This window comes from Oxyura jamaicensis, chromosome 12, assembly GCF_011077185.1.
Source record: "Oxyura jamaicensis isolate SHBP4307 breed ruddy duck chromosome 12, BPBGC_Ojam_1.0, whole genome shotgun sequence".
Taxonomy (NCBI): Eukaryota; Metazoa; Chordata; class Aves; order Anseriformes; family Anatidae; genus Oxyura; species Oxyura jamaicensis.
Window position 1 is genome coordinate 5,810,391 of NC_048904.1, and position 18,854 is coordinate 5,829,244.

At 41.0% G+C, this 18,854-nt stretch overlaps 1 protein-coding gene and 1 non-coding gene across 3 annotated transcripts in view; both read right to left on the reverse strand.

Annotated features, from left to right (window-relative positions):
- The window catches only part of IARS1 (isoleucyl-tRNA synthetase 1), a 99,822-nt gene extending 81,652 nt beyond the window's left edge, over nucleotides 1-18,170 (reverse strand). The window contains exons 1-7 of one of the 2 annotated variants that reach the window (XM_035337355.1): nucleotides 18,113-18,170; nucleotides 16,114-16,203; nucleotides 14,020-14,139; nucleotides 13,363-13,519; nucleotides 12,792-12,911; nucleotides 9,539-9,621; nucleotides 1,977-2,094 (exon numbers count right to left, since the gene is read on the reverse strand). In XM_035337355.1, coding sequence (XP_035193246.1) covers nucleotides 1,977-2,094; nucleotides 9,539-9,621; nucleotides 12,792-12,911; nucleotides 13,363-13,519; nucleotides 14,020-14,138 — 597 coding nt within the window. In that variant the 5' untranslated portion in view covers nucleotide 14,139; nucleotides 16,114-16,203; nucleotides 18,113-18,170. Of the gene's footprint in view, nucleotides 1-1,976; nucleotides 2,095-9,538; nucleotides 9,622-12,791; nucleotides 12,912-13,362; nucleotides 13,520-14,019; nucleotides 14,140-16,113; nucleotides 16,204-16,551; nucleotides 16,736-18,112 lie in introns of those variants that run through there. The other variant, XM_035337356.1, reaches the window with a different exon arrangement.
- LOC118173545 lies at nucleotides 14,969-15,103 on the reverse strand. Its single transcript, XR_004754274.1, has one exon. It is a non-coding gene; the product is annotated as a small nucleolar RNA SNORA84 (small nucleolar RNA).
- Nucleotides 18,171-18,854: the final 684 nt, after the last annotated feature.

Consider the following 18,854-nt stretch of genomic DNA (forward strand, 5'->3'; position numbering starts at 1 on the left):
TTGAAAAACAAGTCTCGTCTTGCACATGTGAAATTTGTATTATTAATATTAAATGCCAAATAGAAAATGAATGCAATATGCACAGGCCCTAAACACACAAACAGGTCCTATCCCCTCATCATTTCTGGTGCAGGGTGCTCTGGTTTCTGTCCAGCATCACGGAACAGTTAATTGCATCACGGGACAGGCAGCTATTTATGTCTGAGCTAAGGGCTGTTCCAGAGGGAATTTTCTGTGAACATCTGGTGCAGTCAACAGTAAAACATAAACATTACATAACTCTTGCACTGCGCTTGATGCGAGCAAAGCTGAGCTATCATTACCGTTCTGTCTCTAACAACTGAGAAACAGCACTGTAGGATCATTCACCTCTTCTGAAGCACTAAGTTGACCTGGTAGATAATTACAGCCGGAAAGCCATGAAAAAAAAAACACCCAAGCTTCCAAATGGCATTGTTCAATACTTTTATCAGCACTCAAAGTTGTACCTGCTTTAAAGTTGAAGACAACACCTCTTCAGTTGCACATAATACAAGATACTGACAAAGTTTACTCAAGTCTACATTAGACACCTAAGTCAATTTCTAAACGTGCAGCCCGTGTCCTATTTCTCATAGGATCAATCAACAGAAGCCAAAGCCTGCTTTTCACATCAAGAAAGATAACAGCTGCCTTACATCCAGAAATGACAGGTCTTGCCAAGAATAAATCATAGCAGCTTACAGACTCGTAATGATCCAATCTCCAAAATACCACCTCAAACAGATAAAAAGATATCTTTCACATGAAGTGGCACAGCAGCATATGTAAGCCCACACTCTACTTGTTCTAGAGTGAGAAATAGCATCTAAGTATTTTATGAGGAGAGGGAGAGGTTGTTCTGTGGAAAAAGGGCACACAAAAATAGTCTTTGTTCCAAAGAAAGCTCATTAATCAGAGCCTATATGAAATGTAGATTACTTTGCTTATATTTGTTAACTATTTCAGTCATCACACAATCACAAAATAACAAGATATCTTTGTAGGTGACACTTCCAAATCACAAAAACCTTTGTTCTTCAATATGGTCAATTGCTCCTCTGAAATACACAGAGCACTAGTATCCGTGGACAGCATTATACAAGTTCATTTAAACATTTTTTTTCCAAAACACTATTTTTGGCCAGCAAATTGGCCTTTGTTAGGCAAGATGTAAAAAAGACCAGATGTACAATTTGTGCTAGTTTTCTGCTGTAACAACGTAAGTAAAAGATTTATGATACAAGCACATGAAGGCCTGGGTGGGGATAGTAAAGAATACAAAACCTCTGTCCACAAATTAACATGAAAATTGGTAAACTGGGGCAGAATTTCTGCTTTCATGCATGTGGTAACATGTTTGTTGCTAATAAATGCTGTATCTTGTCATCGTTTCAAGGGATCATCTTAAAAATGCATGGTATACTTTGTTTTATATTAAGAAAATCATTACGTGGAGTTTACCAATCTGAGTAAACAATTCTTACAAGACCTAGAATAACACTGAGCTACAACCAAACATGATCTTTGATAATTCTTACTAATCCTCCCATGAGAGATATCAACTTTGCAAAGACCCTTCCTCTTTTCGGATCTGCACAGCCAGGGAATGCTACAGCTTTCCTGCAAGTATTTAGAATAAAAACCAGCACAAGTGCAGTATTCATCTTGGAAGCCAAAAGAGGAAATGAGAATAATTTAGCAGAGTAAAACAGAGTATATGCCTCAAATACCTGTAAGTAGTAACCAAGAAGAAGGAAAAATGCAAAGATCAAAAAATCCAAACAAACACAGCTAAACTCAATTAAAAAAAAAAACTTTTTTTTTTTTTTTTTGCTATCAGCTCAGAGTATAACAACATGCTTATGTACCAAGTAAAAAGAATACTAAAGCCTTACAAATCCAAGTTGAGGATACTAGAGATTAGACTGCAATGCATCACGTACACATATACTGACCTTGTAATTCTGATGGGACTCGAAGTTGGACAGTGGGGTGTTGCATGCAGTTGAGAAAGGCATGACCTTAACACCCCTATATACTAGTCCTTTGTCATACAGCTGCTTGAAAACCCACCTGGAAGTAAACAAGAAACATGAAATAACACTTGGAGTTTCAAATTTAATAGAGCAACTGCAAAGTGTGGTTCTGCTCTAGCTGGAGTGCTGTTCTGAAAGACACATTTTTAACCAATCATCAACTAAAGGCAGTATTTATAAGTCAAAAGTAAAGAAATTCACTGTGACTGCATTGTTGGCCAATACTTAGCTTTACCTGATTCTAACAGCTTGGTTTTCTGTGTACTGACTTCACAGAACAGAGAAATATTCTGATGGGACACAAATCAGTATTGCTGAATATCTCTCCCAAATTTCCTGAATATAACGACAACCTAAAATTTCTTTGATTAACAAGGCTGAAATCAGCCATAATTTAGAGAGATGTGTAGTGAAGTGACATGGCTGCTCGCTCGTCACATCATCTGGAGCACCTACTACATCAGCCAGTGCTAAAAAACAGAGAAGACATGAGCTACAGATAAACGCTTCCCACTCTGAGTAAATCCTGACAGTCCCAAGAGCATTTTCCACAAGAGGTCACAGCTCAGCATGCAAAGCATTGAACGCAGTTTTATGGTGCCACAAGTTACATTAATGTTCTCCTTTGTTAGCTCATCTCTCTGTTCCAGTCCAAGATCATTCTCACACCAATCTTTAACTCCTTTTATGCCATCTTCAATATGGCCTATAGTATACATGAATCCTCGTGTCTTCTTGAATTAATGAAGAAAGTACTTAATATTGTAATATTGAGTCAGTGCTCAAGATGAACAGTAGCTGGAAGAGCACGGTACTTTACATTGCAACTCATCACATGCCCACGTGATGGACAAAACCCTATGTTACTTCATATCTGAACAACAAAGGGTTTGTTAAAGGATCACCCACATAAATCAGCTTATCAATTCTCACTGACCTACATGTCCAGTGGTATAGTCTGCAGGTTGGCCACCTGCCAAGTAAGGCAGGAGAGGGCAAGTCTTTATCATGCCAAATTCAACTATAGATCCAAGTTTCTGCAGATTCGTTTCAGATTCCACATGTGAATTGTTAGAGTGCTGACTTTAAAAGCTCTTTTTACCTGAATGTTTTCAAACAATCCCAATCATATTTTTTTTTGTATCCATTTCCAGATAAATAGCCCATTGCCAAGCAACCAACCCCATCTTGGCAAGCAATGCTTTTTCCTGCAGGCTGTGTCACTTTGTGCTTGAGAACCTGGGCCTGTATTGAAGTCAGTGTTTTGTCTTCGATGTTTGAATGCATAATCTTTGACGCAAAACAAGACTACTGCATTGATTTCCATCTACAGCCTGAAAGAAGAGTATCAAGAGATACCAATCAGCCTGTTATCATATCGAGAAGATGTGCAATGCAACCAGATTTATCCCTGGGCCTCTAGTAAAAGAAAAATATTTCCTATGAGTGCTCACTAACATGAGGAAAGTTACATAACCCAAACTCTAAGATTGATAAAGTCTGAGAAACCCTCAGTAGCATCAAGTTCTACCATGAAAGAGTCAAACTCAGAAGTCTTTCAGAGCTGTGCACTCCAAGAAAGGTGGCTTACCTTACACACACAACTCAAAAGTGACCTTATTAAAGCAGAAAACATCACCCACGGTCAAGTTGTAGCTGGACCCTAACTCAAACCCAAAGCACAGCAGTGAGTGCATGTGTTTTACAATTGAGACTGCTTCAACTTAAATATAAGTGTCTCAACAATATATATAGTTTTGTTAATGTCGTTTCATCAACTTTCTGCATATACATTTCAGCTGGCTAACTGTAGACGTTTTCATGCAAGTTAAAATTTAAATGTATGCTTACCACCTCAGAGCCTAACTAATGCCGAGTGTGACAAGCGATAGCATTTATACTGAAGGTGTTCTACTTGCCTTTCAAAAACAGTTAACTAAAATATCTACAGGGAAAAAAAAAAAACTTTCACTTTAGCTTCACTTTCTAAAGAACACTGCCTACTACCAGCATAGAAGAAAACTCCTTAGTGAAACACTGAATATTTAATTCAGCTGTAAATATATATAACCGTAAACTTCAGACAAGGTGAACGCTAGATGGAGCTGCAAAGTGACAAATCCAAGCCAGCACCTCCCTCCTGCGGCCATTCTGACTCAGTGCAAACCAAGAGCACCCCGGTTTTTCCGAAGCCAGATGAAATGATGAGCATTCAAACCACCATTCTTCAAATCACACATTTATAGCTGACCAGAACTGCTCCTTTCAGAAAACGATTCCAACAAAGCAACGAGAATTTTGAAATTGAGACTGCTGCTTGATGCAATAGCCCTCGTTATCACCACAAAAATGGCTGTTATCTTGAAAACCACATGATTGGTTTCCTCAATAAAAAGTACTGGAGAGCCCCCCCTCTGCTCTGCACTGCTGTGGCCTCACCTCGAGTACTGTGTGCAGGTCTGGGCACCACAGGACAAAAAGGACGTGAAACTGTTGGAGAGTGTCCAAGAGAAGGGCTACAAAGATGCTGAAGGGCCTACTGATGACGTACGAGGAGCGGCTGAGGTCACTGGGCCTGTTCAGCCTGGAAAAGAGGAGGCTGAGGGGAGACCTCATCGTGGCCTACAGCTTCCCCACGAGGGAGAGTGGAGGGGCAGGCACCGATCTCTTCCCTTTAGCGACCAGCAATAGGACCTGAGGGAGCGGTGTCAAGCTGTGGCAGAGGAGGTTTATGCTGGATATCAGGAAGAGGTTCTTCACCGAGAGGGTTGTCGCGCACTAGAACAGGCTCCCCAGGAAGCAGTCACTGCACCAAGCCTGTCAGAGCTTAAGAATCATTTGGACTGTGCTCAGTCACATGGTCTGAATCTTTAGGTAGACCTCTGTGGTGCCAGGGGTTGGATTCAATGATTCTTGCAGGTCCCTTCCAACTCAGGATATTCTATGATTCTATGATTCAAAATACTCTTGGTGACCCATGCAAAGTCCCGCACCCCTCAAAACCTTCTAGGAGATGCAAAAGCAGGTTGTTCTCTTTACACGTGTACATGCACTTCACATCAAAGAGAATGATTTGAAGTTTTGCAAGTTCTTCATGCTGCTTCTTTTGGGTACCAAGTGATTTCAAGTGATCAAGAGGTTCTGTTTGCAGTGACTCTGTATTTAAGGGTCTGAAGCCTCTTGGCTCTCCCAGAAATAAAACTACCCATTACAAATATCAGGAAATGGGTTTCAAACTCAGTGTTGTTTGTTTTTTTTTTTTTAACTAAACAATTGTGAACTCAGTTACTGATAAAGACCAAGGTGGTGGGAAAACCATTAAGAAAGCAGGATGGATGTGTATGTGGTATGATTTCAACATTGATGACAGCCCAGGTAACTGGACTAAATTACTGTAGTGACCAAGTATGAGTTCAACAAGATAAAATGACAATATAGCAGCTTCCACAGATTTAGAAATCACAAACTTCATAATAGGGAAAAAGACACAGCATCCACACAACTCAGCAAGCAGACTGCAAACCAATGCCACCATAAGCAGCAGAGATTCTGAGGAAAAGGCTCTCCCATGAGTCATGAGCAATGCCTGAAAGACAAGATGTAATCCAATAAAAAGGAAGCAACGATCAAAGACAGACACATGGGGATGAAAATAATGGGAAAAAAAAGCAAAACCAAAACAAGTATTGAAACAATACCGGTCACGAATCAAAAAAGCATAACCATAAGAGGAACGTTAAGTCCAATAGCGAACACAGAAAGCCTATCTTTAGAATATTATCTTTATAAGACACCTTCGTAAGACAGACAGGAAAATAATTTATTCTGGGGCCTGGGAATTTATAAGTACAGTATCATCAAGTCTTATGTCCAACTACAAGTGAAAGGTTTAAAATCCCAGCATACAGAGCTCATTCTGCTCCAGCTCTACCCTCCAGGCTCTCAACTAGCATAAATAAGGATGTTTCCTGCTGTAATCTTCATATCAGTGCATCGAATGATTCTGGATTATGTCAAAAGTGAAAAATGCACTTAGAAAATGTAAATATGCAAAACTGATGCTAGACATAGCCTAAAGATCTTCTAACTAAGCAGGAGTTCAGACTGTTCCTCCTTTGAAATACAAGTAAGGAGATGAAATAAGGATGAAATACAATCACCACCACCATGGAACTAGAGAACTAAATGCATGAAAGAAATTCAAGCATGAAAAAATGCATATAGCTACTAGAAAGATGTACAAAGCAGACTTTTTCCTTGTGATCACTATCCCTGTAGCGAATCACTGAAATGTCATGGAATACACAAAATACACATGGAATACACAAATTACAGCAGCGGTTCCTATGAGGATCCATAGATTTGTTGTTTTGAAGTCATTCTGTTTTAGTGCTGGATGAGTTCCCCATGCAGAAAAAAATAAAGTCAGAAAACAACTTCTATGACTTACACAAGAGGGGGAAAAAAACGAGGACACGACATTCCAGTTACATCCGTCCTTACAACAAGGGCAGCTGGACAATGACATTTAGTAACATGGCTCAACAGTATGAAAAAAAAACCTTAAACCAAAAGGAAAGCAAAGCTACACATAGCGAGCAGTGGTACAACAGCCATGCAACCCAAGGCAAAAGTTTTGAGAGCTACCTACAACCTCTTTGACTGTAGCCTAGAAGCAGGACAGGGGCACCCCAGGCCTGACACTATTACAGAACATCAAAGGGCAGCAAGGCCAAAGGCCACTTCTGTCAAGGAAGAAATCCAAGGTCCTCTCTAAATAACAACCCTAAAGGGAAACAAACCGCAGCAACTGAAATGGCTGAGGTAGAAGAGGGGGAGACAAAAAGCCCTGCCACTGACAGGAACCCCATACTGCATTTTCACAGTATACAGCATAACCATTATCTCAATCACGTACTCGTTTTCTGTTGCAACTAGGAACGCTTTTTTCTTTTTTCCTCTCACCCACTTGCTCATAATATTGCAAAAAGGTTGAAGAACATCTTAGAGCACAAAAGCAGATAGCAAATGTTTCTGTCAGTGTGACATGAGCACTGTGTGGTTTTGCACTGCACAAGCAAGTCTTTCAGAAACATACACGAAGCTTTCAACTGTTCTTAAATCTGATTTATGTTCAAGCTGCAAAGAGTAAATTTAGCCACTAGATGGAAACAGAAAGCTGATTAACAAAACCTACGTGCACAAAGGTCAAAAAAACCATTGCAAACGATCAGATCTGAAACATGCCTCAGTTCAGACCACTGAGCTATCCCCTCCTCTCCTTGACACTTCAGACTTTTTCCTCTTCAATGGCCAGAAAGAACTGTTCTTGAGATGCAAACTATCTGCAAGCCTGAAAGCCATGTAATGAGCAAGTAGCAGAAACAGAAGTTTAGAAGTTACTGTTCTTTCTTCAAAGCTAATATACTCTTCAGACCAATCTGACATCAGTAAAGAATTTAAGGTCATATTAAGTTGCTCTCAATTTCACTGCATCTGTTTTATGAGCTGCACAAATATTACACAAGCCCATCACATTTCGCACAACAAGAGAAATTCTACTTGAGCCCACTCTAGAACAACCAGCCCCAGGAAGAGTTAGAACCAAAAAATTAACCATATAGGTTTAATTGATTGAAAGCCTGAAGACAAAATCCTTACCATATTTTAACCTCAAAAATCCATAGTTGCCATGCTTACTGCTGTTATTATCAATGTGTTTTTTTTCCCATGTCTAAGAGCAGCATTCTACTTCCACAGGCAGAATATAGCAAGAAAAACACTGGACAGGTCAATACAGACACCAGATTTCAGTCAGTGCAGAAATTAATCTGCAGCTTTCATTCCATACTTATCCAGGCACTAAAATATTACAACTTCTTAAAAATTTTTAAATGAAAAAAAAAAAAATCAGTAAAACAGATCACTTTTAAGAAGTACACTTGGATCTAGCATTCAAATGTATAATCCTAATAGACAAAATGCATCCTGAATGACACAGATTTTCAGTTTGCTGATTGTGTCGGTAACCACCTGACTTCCTTTAGAAAAATTTAAATGATGTTGTTAAAAGCACTACTATAACTAGAGTGCTCTCTAAGTGTTATCTCCCTTAGCCTTGGGGCAGGCTTCCTGCATTCCTTTTTCATTTCCCTCCTCCATCCACTCTGTGTAAACACCAATGGTTCCATCTCCTGTTCTGTGCGAGCAGGTTGGCAATGATATTGTAGTATGTCCCTTCAAGACCTAGGCTTTGTAGGCAATCCTATTTTTTAAAATAGCCCTTTAAAAGCATATTTTGCAACATGATTACACATAAAAATAGTAGCAGTGGGAAGCAAAAAGCACAGAATTAGAAGGCTGTCTGCGTACATGCTTCCTGAAATCTCTCATACCACAGAGATTTCAGATGCAAAGTCTGGATCCAGATAATTTTACAAGAGGTAGGTTTCTTGCCAGCCTTGGCTTTCTTGTCAGTCTTAGCTTTATCATTAAGTAGGGTTTCTTCAGCTAAACTAGTTATACATCTACTTCTTTCCTATTATCCCTGCAATGCTCATCAAAAACTAACTGGTACCTCAGTCCTCTGCAATGGTTCCAGAGACATCTGGAGGTTTTATCAATCCTCTATCATACCTATACGAACCATTTAATTACATGTGAATCCAACTACACAGCTCTATAAAGAAAGGTTATTAGTAAAACTAAAGAACACCAATAATACTTTACTATACATATAATTTACTTTTCAATGGCTTTTTGTCAGCATACACTCTGCCAAACCTTTCCCTGTAATTCACCTTGTAGCTCTATCACCTGAAGTACTCATTGTTGCCAGTTTTCCACTGTATCAGCTCCGTTTGCTTTTCCTCAACCTCAAAGGTCATCTTGTCTTTTAGAATTCCAACAGTCATTCTGAAAATGTTGCCAAAATTCCTGAAGTTAGCTCTGCAACAGGAGTCCCAGGCAGCTGTCAAATTACACTGCCAAGAACACAGTAACAGCAGATTCCAAGCCTCTAAGTTCAAACTTAAAGAAGGGGGTTTACTGAACAAAGTTTAAAGTTAACACTGAAGAACATCAAGAAGGTAGAGAGAACTTCCTAAATGGAGCAACGAACACATTGATCCACGTGTCACCAGAACTGCTTTGAGGTTGACATGGAGTAATAAGACTTCAGGGTTGAATAAGAGTAGTCTTGTTCATACTTAATTTTGAAATACTTATTTTGTCCATACTTACTTTAGTTTGAAAATCGCTACTGTCCTCAAGGAAAAAGCAGTTCAATTAATTCCCTCAAACAGGCATCAAGAGATTTCACACCCCCTTCGCCTTCTGTATTTTCCCCACTGTTTATCTGAACTTGGCACATTTCAAAACAGTTCTAGTGACATATGGATCGATACCATTTACAGTAATTGAAGCCTTCTTAACATTTTAGATTTAAAGAGCATACGTGCAAGGTGTGCAAGTTAACTTACCACACAGACTCCATGAACTCAGGATAAAGAGTTTTATAGTCATTTTCAAAATCAATCCAGCGTCCTAATCTGGTTACATTGAACTGTTAAGAAATCAGATTAAAAGGCATCTTAACATTAAAGATCACAGTACATTTCCACTATTTAGTCTGTAAAAAGCTTGATTTTATAAGCGCAGCATTTGTCCCATAACAGCAAAACACTTAACACTTCTATGAAATGTTTAAGCCTGACATAGCTCAAACAGTGTATTTAAACAAAGACAAGCAAAGAATGAAACCATAATTGTTTAGAATCAAGACCACAGAATAGTCAAATATGTTTGACACTACTAAATAGAAATGGTGGTGGACCAGAGATGCATTTTCAAGGTTCAGCTGTGGTTCAAATGCCTGAGAATTGCTACTGACTCCAAGGGATCTTGTTTTCCATTTTTAATGCTACTGGTTCCAGAGACAGTGAAATCTAGAACACGGTCTGTCAGCTTTCAGTTTTACCAAAACACAATGTGATTAGAAGACAAGGAAATGATGAAAGAAATTGGTATGTCACAAAAAGTTATCAAAAATTTTTCAGGGCCAACTGCTTTCCTTGACTTCCCACAGCTATGAAAGGGCTGCCAGAGACCACGACATTGACAGGCACTAGTCTCTGTTTCAAGACAGCTGTGTTCAGGTCCACTAGCACAGGATATGAAAACTAACGAGTAGGAAGCTAGCTATGGAGTCCACCTGGCACAGGGTACTTTCCTGCTGGTTTGCAATTCATGAACCATCAGCTCTGCAAATAACCGAGCCCAGAAACACCTCTCCTGATACTGTTACACGCAGGCCACACTGAATGTCAAGCTAATAGTGATGAGAGCCAATGATTTCTCTCACTTCTATATTTTCACAGCATACCTGAGTTCCTAAAATACATATGGTTTTTTCTGACTTTTAAGCCACTCTGACATTCCACTATTAAGATCCAAAGCCTACAGCTGATCACTACAAGGATCCAAGAAGTTGGAGTATTATATTTGGTCTCAAAGATCTCATGCATCCAAGGAACTTCTTTTTCACAATGTTTGAACTTTTTTAGCTGCTCCAGACAGAAAATAAACACTATATACAGGAGGAATTCTGGAAATTCCTCTCCTAACACTGTCACAAAATAATTTATTACCAGCCAATCACAAAAAAATTAAACCATTTATTGTTATCATTTGAAATACATGTTTGTGTGTGGATACGCATACATATGTTCAACTGTACACCCAGAACAAAATATAAAATTCATTTACTGTTAAGACGACTAAATATTCAGACTAAATAGCACTGTAAAATACCCTTTGCTGAATGTAGAGTTAATAGTCACATAAGGAAAACATCAACTAGAACACCACCCATTTTTATTTTTAAAAGCAACCAAGAGTCACTAACATCATTGAAATATGAAATTTAAGTATGGATGAATGACTGTATATTTGGAAGAACAAACCATGTTCTTTTAATCTAGTCACTTGCTCAAATTTAGGTTGCAGCTATTTTAGCAATGATAGTAGTTTCTCTGGGCACTAGCCATAGCTTCAAAATGCTCTCAAGGGCACGAGACAAACGATACTCGAAGAAGAAATTTCTATTTCAACCAAAAGGAATAGAGCGGGACTAGAGAACATATAGCAGAACGAGGTAGGCCAGCCTCTGGACGATGAGGGAAAAAAAAAAAAGGATTATTCTACCTGGTAAAAGGAACAAGTGATAGTGAAGATAAAGGTTTACTGTAAGCCTAAATTTTATAGAATAACTACAGTTCTTCAAAACAGAAAGGCCCTGTGCTCACTGCAAGCTGAAAAAGTCTGATTCCTTCTTCCCCTCATCTGTAGGCACTTGTATCACCTGCTGGCACTGTGGCACAGCAGCAGCGTGTCACTGTGGCACAGCCAAGAAAAGCACCTGGGCCGTGACTTAGCTCCAGAAAGCCACAAAGAAAAAGTCATCACTTCACATACGTACCAGACTAGTAGCAAATACAAATGGGTTAAACATTCTTTATTCTGGCCCATGACAACTGTTTTCATGCATACCTCCTCTTTTCCATACATAAGTATTGTAAACATATATACAGAAAGAAAAACATGGTAAGGACAAAAATAAGAAGGATCAGGTCCTATGTACAGAACAAATATTATCAAGAGCTACAAATAAAACTGGGCATCCAAAAAAATATCAAACCCAACTACTTGGAACAGCTCTCTAACATAAAGAGAGTCTACAAAGACCAAAGACTCTCCTTCACTATTTTCATGGATTGCAAAGTTTAGACCAAGACTCTCGTGGAAGAGTGAGGGTCTACCCACACCAATTCTGACCCAAAAATTAGATGCTAGAACTTCTGCTGTTCCAGAAATAGAAATTATTCCTCCGCTCTGGCAATAACACTGGAAAGTGGGGAAGGGAAAAGCCAAGAGACGTTAACGTGCATTGCTTTTATTTGTTCCACTTGAAAACCATTCAAGTCAGACTTCATCAATTGTCTATACAGGAAGACAAAAAGGAAGAGATAATTTGTTCGGTGGATCTATTTAGACACTTTGAGTTGCTCCAGGTTACGTTAAGATAACCTCCTGACATTACAGCAGTCTGTTCTGAAGCACAATGTTTTTCTTATGTTCCCCTTTCAGGATCACCAGTAAAAATAGGAGATGAGATTTATGCATGTAACCAAATAGAAGGATAAAGTTCGCCCCAGCAGAATTTACACATATGAAGTCAAATGAGTTTTCTGAATAAATCAATCACAATACCACATTGGAAATCCAGACAAGTTAGCATAGTTTCTCTTTGCAATGTTTAATTCTTTAAGAAGTTGGCTCCCACCATCACATCTGTAGAGCAAAGAGCAGTTCCTTCTCTCCATCCACCTCTGAAGAGGAAGTCAATGCAAAAGGTCTCTTATACCAAGGGACCACTACGTGATTCTCATATGCCATCCACATTCTGAGGACCTACCCCTTTCAAAACCTAAAGTCAGGAATCCTCCTCACTGAGGCTGCCTCCCCTCTTTGGTCTGCAGAATGTTGCAAGGTTACACTCTTGACTTCACATCATGACCTAATCCACCTAGCATAAAAACCACCTGTTCTTTAAGTCAGTGCTCCCTCTGTTCTGCTTCACCACGCCATAAGACACAATAAAGAGAGGTCCAGTGAATATCAGATTTCTACGCCCTGTTAAGGAACATACAGAACGCACACTGAGCCTTCACTTACCTCCCATTCCTTCGAGTATCTCATCACAATTCCTCTGCAATGGTTGTTGTATTCTGCAATGCCCATCTTTGCCACATCTTCTGGCCCTTTGATACCTAAGGTCTTGTCAATCTCATATTCCTGGGAGCACAGAGAAAAAAAAAGTCACACTGCTGTCAAAAGCTTTCACATACTTCCTCTAGTTGATGTTCTATGCATTATATGGGCAGAAGGGTCTCTATCCTTCTGAGTTGTCACAAGTACTACACCTGAAATAAGCAGATATTTTAAAGGATAGCCTCAGTGTGAATATGTCTTTACTATCTTATGAAAAAAAAGTTTTCTGAAATATATACCAAATAAATACATGATTACAGCAAGTAACAGAGTACCTGAAGAAGGGCATATGATCAGTAGAAAGCACCAGAAGCTAGAACACAAAGGCCAGAGCAACACACCGGACAAAGAAATTCCATTTCTCTTTTAGCAACCATGCCAAGTGTAAGAACAATATAAACATGACTGATGAGCAGGAAACACCATGGAAAGAGGAACCAACAGACATATCTGTAGGCAGATTTATTACACATACCACAGGTAAGCCATGGCAATCCCAGCCAAATCTTCTGTCAACATGAAACCCACTCTGATGAGCGAATCTGGTTACTATGTCTTTAATGGTTCCTGCAAGAATATGGCCATAGTGTGGTAGCCCAGTAGCAAATGGAGGGCCATCATAGAAGTTAAACCTGTAACACAAGACAACATTCTTAATTAAATCAAACTTCAGCCTCAACTCTTCAAACAGGGTAACTGTATCTGTGTGCTTATGCTTCCTATGTCTTACCAGGGCAACATCAATTTCTCACTCTGCTGTTAGCAGTGAACACAAGTATGATGTTGGCAGAGGAAATAAAGGCATTATCTCAACTCCCTCAGGTCCTGATTGCCAGTTCTACCAAGGTTACTACTGAAAATGTCAGCACGCTGCTCCACAGCCGGCAGACATGGGAGTTGTCCTTTCTTACCTAGAGATTTATTTTATAAACTTACTGAGCAGGAAGCTACTGTTTTATTATTACTACTAGGATACTGATGATTCTTCATAAACTGAAATCTAAATGATAACTGACATGAGAACATTAGCCAAGATTGCTATCTCCAAAGAGAATTGGGGGGGGGGGAGGGGGAAGTAATTACAGCTAAGCCAACTTTGCATTGCAACAAACAGCTTTTAGTTGATTCTTACCTGGGTCTATTCTTCGACTGCTTTAGGCATTCCTGGAAACAATTCAGATTTTTCCAGAGCTCCAGTATCTTCTCTTCCTCATTTGGGAAAGTTATGTTTTCTGGAACTTGTTGAACCATTCTTTCCCAGCAAGGATCAAGCAAAGAAAATAATTATTTAACAGAAGTGAAAGGAAAAAATGACTTAAAACACAACTATTTTTCAAATCCGTATCAACCAAATCAATTGTTTTTCCAAGGAGACTGACTCAGCATCAGCATGAAAGCAAGCTCTATATTCTTTAAATAATAATAATAATAATTTTGATAAATTAACACCACAGCTTTATAACAGGAAAAGCATTCTCCACTCACTAAACCAGTCATTTCTGTAATATGCTTTTATTTTTGCTTCTGTAGAAAACAGTCACAGGGTGAATTATTTTTGACTGCAGGTTTTTTTTGTTGCTGGTGGTGGGGTTTGGTTGGTTGGTGGGGTGGGTTTTTTTTGCCTTTTTTGTTGTTCAAAATTTTTAATTTTCATGTCCAAACTAACCTTCCAGCAATTTGTGAACTAGTACAGGAACTACATAAATTAGTTAAAAGGAAGCTACTTTTCACTGTACATCTATTCCTAGCATTTATGTTTTCAAAGACTTAAACCGTCCTTTTTCCCCTTAGTCCATCATTCTCAGGAACACCTAAAATGAGCTTAGACTTCAGATAGCATAACTGAAACACATGACAACAGCAGATGAACACAGGGGGAAGAATTTGAACAAACAGATAAGGACAAAGCTCGAGGACCTCTGCCTTGCATCCTCTAAAAATTCTAACTTCCAGACGATCTGCAGATTTTACTTGCATCAAGCTCAGCCACTGAAGTTGAGTGATAACCATACAGGTTTTGAGAACCGGCCCAGCTGTCAACACCCCGTAATCTAATAAATTAAATGCATATTTAAGGCTTGGTCTGTAACTGTGACCGGGCTATGGAAGCTGCTCACGTATCACAGACTCCATGCGTAAATCACAGTATCACTTTTGGCCCCTTTCTACCAACTGGAGCACTGCACGCACAAACCAGTGTCCAGTAACCACAGGCCACAGATTCATACACACACCTCCCAACAGTACAAGAGAAGTTTATTAAGTCAAAATTAGGGAAAAAAAATACTGATGATAGTTAATATGCAAGTTAGTCACTACCACTCATTTTTTCCTAGTTACAAGACACAATTTTAGAGAGATTGACCTAAAAGACAAACCCAGTTTAGAACTCATGTATGTCTCAGCTGAGCAACAAGTTAAATTAAGACTTTGGTGTTCAAGAAAAACATCAGTTTACACAATGATGCTTGAAGAATTCAGCATATCCAAAGCAACAGAAAAAGTTCATTACTATGAACAATTCATGTGTTTTGAAATTGAGAAGAATCAAGGACAGCTCATTGCTCTGAGCACGGACTGAATGAAAACATCACAGTTGATGTTACCAACATGATTATTCAAATCCATCTAATCACAGAGTGGTATGCGTTGGAAGGGACCCCAAAGTTCACCCCGTCCCAACCCTCTGCCATGGGCAGGGCCCCCTGCCCCCAGCCCAGGCTGCCCCCAGCCCCATCCAGCCTGGCCTTGGGCATTGCCAGGGATGGGGCAGCCACAGCTCCTCTGGGCAGCCTGCGACAGGGCCTCACCACCCTCAGAGTGAAGAATTTCTTCCGAATCTAAATCTACCCTCTCTCAGTTCAAAGCTGTTAGCCCTTGTCCTACCAGTACACACCCTGGGGAGTCCCTCCCCAGCCATCTCACAGGCCCCCTTTAGGTATTGGAAAGTTGTTGTAAGGTCTCCCCGGAGCCTTCTCTCCTCCAGGCTGAACAATCCCAGCTCCCTCAGCCTGTCTTCATAGGAGAGGTGCTCAATAACACACCACTTTCAAGCAAGACTCCAAGTTTACATACAGTTTAGTAAGCACAAGGGTTGGTTGTTGTTTTCTTGTTTTTTGTTTGTTGCTTTTTTTTTTTTGTATTCTTGTTTCTTTGTTCATTTTCTGCTGAGAAAAAAATCTCAGGGTTAAGGCAATACACCACTGAGGAATTAAAGGACACTCACTTTTCTAAAAGATAGGGACACTCAATGGGAAAGGCATCAAAGTTCACAGATTGTACTACAGCAGTCTCAAACTTAGGCTGAGCTTCTTATCTAGAAGGAAAAAAACACAAACATTAAAACCATAAAAGCAAGTTAGAATGTGGTTTTGGGGGTATGAAAATCAACAATGAATATTTAATTACTCAAGAAAGAATCAGTAAAAACCTTACTACACATGAACCGAGATTCCAGAAACGCACTTGACAACATACACGTATGGATTGAGGATCAGCACAAAGGAGATTTCCAATTATTACTAATTTTGTTTCTCAGGTTTCCAAGCACTCACGAACTAAAAGCACACGTCAGATACTGTGACAAGCAGTAAGATGAAATGAACGCACCATGTCCTATATAAGCAGTCTCCCAACCTTCTGGGGTTTATGATCAGTCTCTTACCTCTGTTCCAACCACCTTCCACAAACTATTGTGTAGGAGACTTGTGCATGACCTTCCTTCCCTCCACAGACTAGAGGCCTCCTTTCTCCATCTACAAACGTCCTCCCCATAGTTGAAGAACGCATTATTTTACATTCACACAGAATTAGACCCTCTCGTTTCCTGTCTAAGTCGTGATATCTGAAGCAAGGCGATTTCTGGGATAACAAAATTGTCAACTGACCATCTGCTAATCAAGAGAATCCATTTCCGGAAAGGATGGAAAGAACAACGTTTAAAAAGAAAACCTGGCTGGCTAGCTATAGGCCGAATGTTGCTTCTGAGAATCCTTTGCTAGGAAGTTGTTATGCATTACATACAGAATAAAACTGCAACAGTAACCAGCGACCTAAGAACAGGTGGAGAAAAAAAAAATAAGTCATGTTCAACTACCTTTAAAACTTTTTAAAACCGAACAATCGTGTTCTATTCCAACCTTTACGTAAACCACCGTACAGTTGAAAATACAATAATATGCTTCTCTTTGGAACAATTCTTTTTCTGCCTCAAAAGGACAAAGTTGCCACCCTATTGGCCACTCTCCCTAATCTCTCCTGCAATTCATCGGTGAAATTACATCAGAAAGGAATGGAAAGCACAGTTCTCATCACACAAGTTCTGTGCTTGATGGTAACAGAAAACTGATGTTTTCAGAACACACTGATAATGACCTGGTTCAACTCATCTAGCTGATGGGTAACGAAACTGACAAATTACACACTTTTCTCACTGAAAAAAACATCTCCTAAAGTGACCGGATCAGAAAATTAAATCTGGGAAACTAAGAAGCGACAATTTCTAATTCCTTCAAAGTTAAATGAAGCCTACTCGAGCTGAGCCCAACACCTAAGGATGGGTTAAGGAAATTGCATGAAGTTAACTCATGCAAACCTATCACTGCAGCTGAAACACTACAGCTCACCTGTTCCTGCTTCTTTTTATGCTGCAAAGCCGATTACAAGAGCACAGGAAGGGTGACCTGATTCATAAATTAACGCTACGTTTAGGCACAAGCACGTCTGTGAAGCACGCCAGACGAGAACCCCGGGTCACTACACACATGCTCTCTTCAGCAGACGTTTTGGTGTCTTCACGCTACCTTGATTAAAAGCGTGGAAGTCTTCACCGTGCAAACCTCTATTATTTGGAAGTAACTCTAAAATACCCATTTCATAAATGAGAAGCTCCCAGCAGCTGAATTAGCAAACGCTGCTGCGACACATAACTAAATCCCGCTGTTACCTGGCAGCAGCCGCCTAAGCACGGTAAGGGGAAGAAGAAGGCTGCGCTCTGCGCCCTTCAGCAGGGCCGCGCGGGCTGCGCCCACCCAGGGGGACCCGCTCCGGATGGGACCGCGCTTACCGCGTCAACAGCGGGGCGCCCGAGCTGCAGCCGTGGCAGGAGCCGCCTTCCCCCCGCAGCGAGGCGCCACCCGCCCGCCACAGGCGCCTGGAGCCCCGCCGCACCCCCCCGAACCCCCCCCGGAGCCCCGGGCCGGGCCGGGCCGGGCCCCACCGCTCACCTCCGGCCGCATGGCAGGAAGCGGCGCCGGGCGCACGCAGCCAATCGCCGCGCCGCGCAACAAGGCCGCCTGCCGTTGGTGCCGCCCGGCCCCGGGGGCGGCGCTCCGCAGGCGCCGCTGCCCCGCTCCGGCGGGCGGCCCGGCAGTCGGGGCCGGTAACGGGGGGCCGGGGGGCGGGCAGCGGGGGGCTGCTGAACGCTTCCCGCGTTGCGTCTGAGGGGACAACAAGGCGTTGTTTGGGAACGCGTCCTTGAAATACGGAAAGGTGTTGGCAGCGGGCTGTTGGCAGCGTTGGTTCTGCTGTTACCACGGCCAGGTTCTCATTTCCTCCCCCGGAATATTTTGTACTTCTCTGTCCTTCACAAGTGTAACAATAAACTGAACATACAGCAAAGTCTGCTGTCCTTACTCGTGTCGCGCCCGTAACTGAAACCATCCGGCTCGCAGCGAGCTCCTTCTTCACGGGAAATTTAATCTCAAAGACGGGCAGAAAAGGGAAGACAGACAGTCATATTTAGTAGTGCGGGAGTTGCACTGTGGGTCAAAAAAAAAAAAAAAAAAGGAAAAAAGGGGAAATTGAAAGCCCAGGGATATTTGTGTATGAGAGGGATCGGGGCTCAGCGTAACTGGGTCCGTCCCCAGACTGAACGAGCGAATGTCTGTGCGCCCGTTCGTCACCAAACAGCAAGGCCAGCGGGAAGGCAAGAAGCGAGCCCCCCGAAAGCCTCCCCAGGCGCTGCCC